We start from the raw sequence: 3604 nt of genomic DNA on the forward strand, positions 1-3604 counted from the left end.
AACGACTTTATTCAACAATTCGTCTCCTCTGTGTCTCTCCGCATCACTGTAGCGCCATTTTGGAGAATATCCGCTGAACGCAAGCAGCGCACGCTCTTCTGTGTCAGCTGTGCTGCACGGATGCGCTGTTTTCGTTCAAATCAAAGCGTAAATACACGTAGAAAACGTATCCTTGTGTCGCGGCTGACACAGAATAGCGTACGCTGCTTGCGTTCAGCGGATATTTTTCAAAATGGTGCTACGGTGATGCGGAGGAGACGGATTGTTGAATAAAGTCGTTATTTTTGTTTTCTTCATGTACAAAAAGTATTCTCGTTGCTTCACAACGTTACGGTTGAACCACTGATGACAGATGGACTATTCTGACAATGTCTTTCATACTTTTCTGGACCTTGACAGTGTAATTTACTTGGCAGTCAATGTGACAGTCACAAGCCTCCCGGTTTTCATCCAAAATATCTTAAATTGTGTTCCGAAGACGAACAAAGCTTTTACGGGTTTGGAACGACATGGGGGTAAGTGATTAATGAAAACATTTTCATTTTGGGGTGGAGTATCCCTTTAACACCCAACTTTTTTACATCTAGCTGGTGCAACCGGCTCCAGAAGTTTAAAGAACTAAGGGATCATACTCTTTCATATATTAATTTACATGACTTTTCATGACAATCAATGTGATTTAAGGGAAAGAGAGAGAGATACTATTTTTCTATGGTCTAAATTTCTATGTGACTAAATATTTTAGCGTTTGGCATTACTAGAAAATGGTATATTCAATATAGAAATGCCCATGGTATTTGAATTTATTGTTGTTGTTTTTTAAATCAATTTGTCAAATTGTCTAAAATAAAATTCATAAATACCTTATTATTTAATTGTATTAGCTTATTTTAAAGTTTGTTGTATCTTATTTTAAATAATTTAAGTCATCTTGAGGCCCTCTTTGAAATTTGCAGAGGCCCCTTGGTTGAGAACCACTGCATTATGGGATTTCCAGAAGGGATTGGCTTTTTGAAGTCTTTGTGTTGGTATTGTGCTTGTGATGCCTTAAAAACAGCGCCTAAGTAGGCAGCGTACTAGGTTTTAGAACACAGCCACCTTGCAGCTCTAGAAACTGTCATAAATAAAAAGCTAATGTTCCATAAAGTTGAATATTGATTCATCTATTTATTACAGAAACCCTGGTTTCATAATTTGCGGGAGATGTGGAATGGCTATCCCAGACAGGTGTGTTCCAGTCTTCAGATCTTTAATTTGCTCGTACTTGTTCCAAGGGATATTTTATTGTTCATATCACCTGCACTAATAAGAACAGGCGAGGTATTGTTCACTTTGACCCGGCCCCGATAAAGGGTTCACGCAATGCTCAAATTTAAAGCACGGCTAATAAATAATGCAGATAATAAGACTCACGCTAGTTCCAAATCAAGCATGGCCATATTTAGAAGAAAGATGTTTTTTTTTGGCCCAGCTGAAGGTTTTTTTTGGATCCGTTCACACATGTTATATGAGTTCCAGGTTGTAATCAAAAGAACAGTGATGTCGTTCAGATTGGCACTCAAAACATTGAGTTTCCTAGAATAATCACTTAAAAAAAATAAAAAAAGAGCCCTCTTCAAAGCACAATGAATTACATAAAATTCACATTGAGTTATAACTCGGATTCTTTTACATTTTCCATCATAAAAATGTAACGTGGTCATCTCTTGTTATTGTGCATGTTTCTGAGAGCTTATTGTTGTGTTTTTGCTCGTGCAGTCCATGCTGGAGTCCCAGTACTGCTATTATATTGTGGAGATGAGCTTCTATTTGTCACTAGTGCTCAGAATAACCTTCGATGTCAAACGAAAGGTCAGTATCATGTGACACCACACTGTCTTCTGGAAGCATTTTAACTACTTGAAATCTTTCAAATTACATCTCAAACTTTTTCGTTTGCGCCTAACCATTCATCACATGACCTGAAATAAACATCCGATCATTATTCACACAATGAAAGCTATTGTAATCGATCATTTAAAGCCAGATTGATTTGTTGTTGTTTTTATCTTATCTAACCGCACTTTTTCTCTGTCACTGAGAATGATTGTGAAAACTTTCCGTGAATGTTTCTCATATATATTTATTTCAGGACTTTAAAGAGCAGATCGTCCATCATTGGGCCACACTGACGCTCTTGGCTTTCTCATGGTGTGGGAACTACATCCGGGTCGGGACCCTGGTCATGCTCATTCACGATTCCTCTGATATTCTTTTGGAGGTTAATGATATGCCAAATCTTATATTATTTGGTTATTCTCTATGGCATTTACCCCTGTATTAGAGAGTGACAGGACATTTGTTTGGTGGACTGGGATCAGGAAACATTGCAGGCTGGATGTTTTTATGAATAATTTCTTGCATTCAAGGTTTACACAACCAAAAACAGTAATGTCTCACTTTGCACTCAGGCAAAATACAACTTTATTCTAACCAGATACTATCTAGAATGACAAGTGAAGGGGATGAGGCTACTGGTTATTAAAAAAAGGGACAAATCCTCCAATATGTCACTCAATAAAATCCAGTTTTTGCAGGGAAAACATTTGTCAACCCATTTAATGTAGTCTAAACTAAACAATTGATGTTCTTATTGGTTTCATATGGTTGACACCAGTGTTGTTTTAGAATTGGTGAGAAACTATAGTTTTTGTTAATATTTAGAATTAGTTTTTATTTTGATGTTTTCATTTTTTTTTCCTATTTTAATTAGTCTTTTTTTTTTGTTTTAAATATGTCTAAATAGTTATTTTTATAGTATTATTTTATAGTTTATTTCAGGTTTAGTTTGAGTTATTTTAATACATCAAGCTCAACTAAATGAAATGAGCTGAAATACTGACAAACATATATATATATATATATATATATATATAAGATAAGATCGCTGCACCACTATTATCTGCTCAACAAAACAAAATTCAACCGGACGAGCCCCCAATTTATGTTACAAACCCCTGTTAAGTTTAGCCAGAAAGGGGGATGTAGCATAAAGAGGACATGTGAATCCAAATGCCAGATGAAAAGATTTATTTAAATAACAAAACGAAACATAACACAAATTGAAAAGACGTATCCAAACGAAGAAAACGGAAAACACAAATTAACATACCCACGGAGTAACTCCAAAGTATAAAGTCAACAAAAGAAAAACAAACCCAAAATTTAAGAATTAAGAAAAGGGGTAATAAAGCTTGTTTGCTGGTGGATCTCCTTCCCTTCCATGCTCCGCTTCAGCATCCTTTATATAGCTAGTAATCACTCATTCCATGAGACGCAGGTGCACCGGGGCGGACCTAAACAATCAGACTCAAAGAGAAAGATTAGGGGAGACATGACGTCACATGAAGGAAGATACACTCAAGGCATAGGCCGTAACAATATATATTAGGGCTGGGCAAGTTAATGCGTTATCGCATTAATGCATTAATTGATTAACGCTGACAACTGTTTTAAATAATTTCAAATAATCAATTATTTTATCGCGCATTAACGCATTTTTTTTTATTATGAGCTGAAATACTGACATATATATATATATATATATATATATATATATATATAT

The 3604-nt window shown here is 35.5% G+C and overlaps 1 protein-coding gene across 1 annotated transcript in view; it reads left to right on the plus strand.

Annotated features, from left to right (window-relative positions):
* LOC107662258 (ceramide synthase 2-like) overlaps window positions 1-3604 on the plus strand; it is a 21095-nt gene that overhangs the window by 11209 nt on the left and 6282 nt on the right. Inside the window, exons 6-8 of the mRNA XM_016452208.1 lie at window positions 1177-1227; window positions 1759-1851; window positions 2132-2260. Coding sequence (XP_016307694.1) covers window positions 1177-1227; window positions 1759-1851; window positions 2132-2260 — 273 coding nt within the window. The remainder of the gene's footprint in view (window positions 1-1176; window positions 1228-1758; window positions 1852-2131; window positions 2261-3604) is intronic.

The sequence above is a fragment of the Sinocyclocheilus anshuiensis genome, unplaced genomic scaffold, assembly GCF_001515605.1.
Source record: "Sinocyclocheilus anshuiensis isolate Anshui unplaced genomic scaffold, SAMN03320099.WGS_v1.1 scaffold579, whole genome shotgun sequence".
Classification (NCBI taxonomy): Eukaryota; Metazoa; Chordata; class Actinopteri; order Cypriniformes; family Cyprinidae; genus Sinocyclocheilus; species Sinocyclocheilus anshuiensis.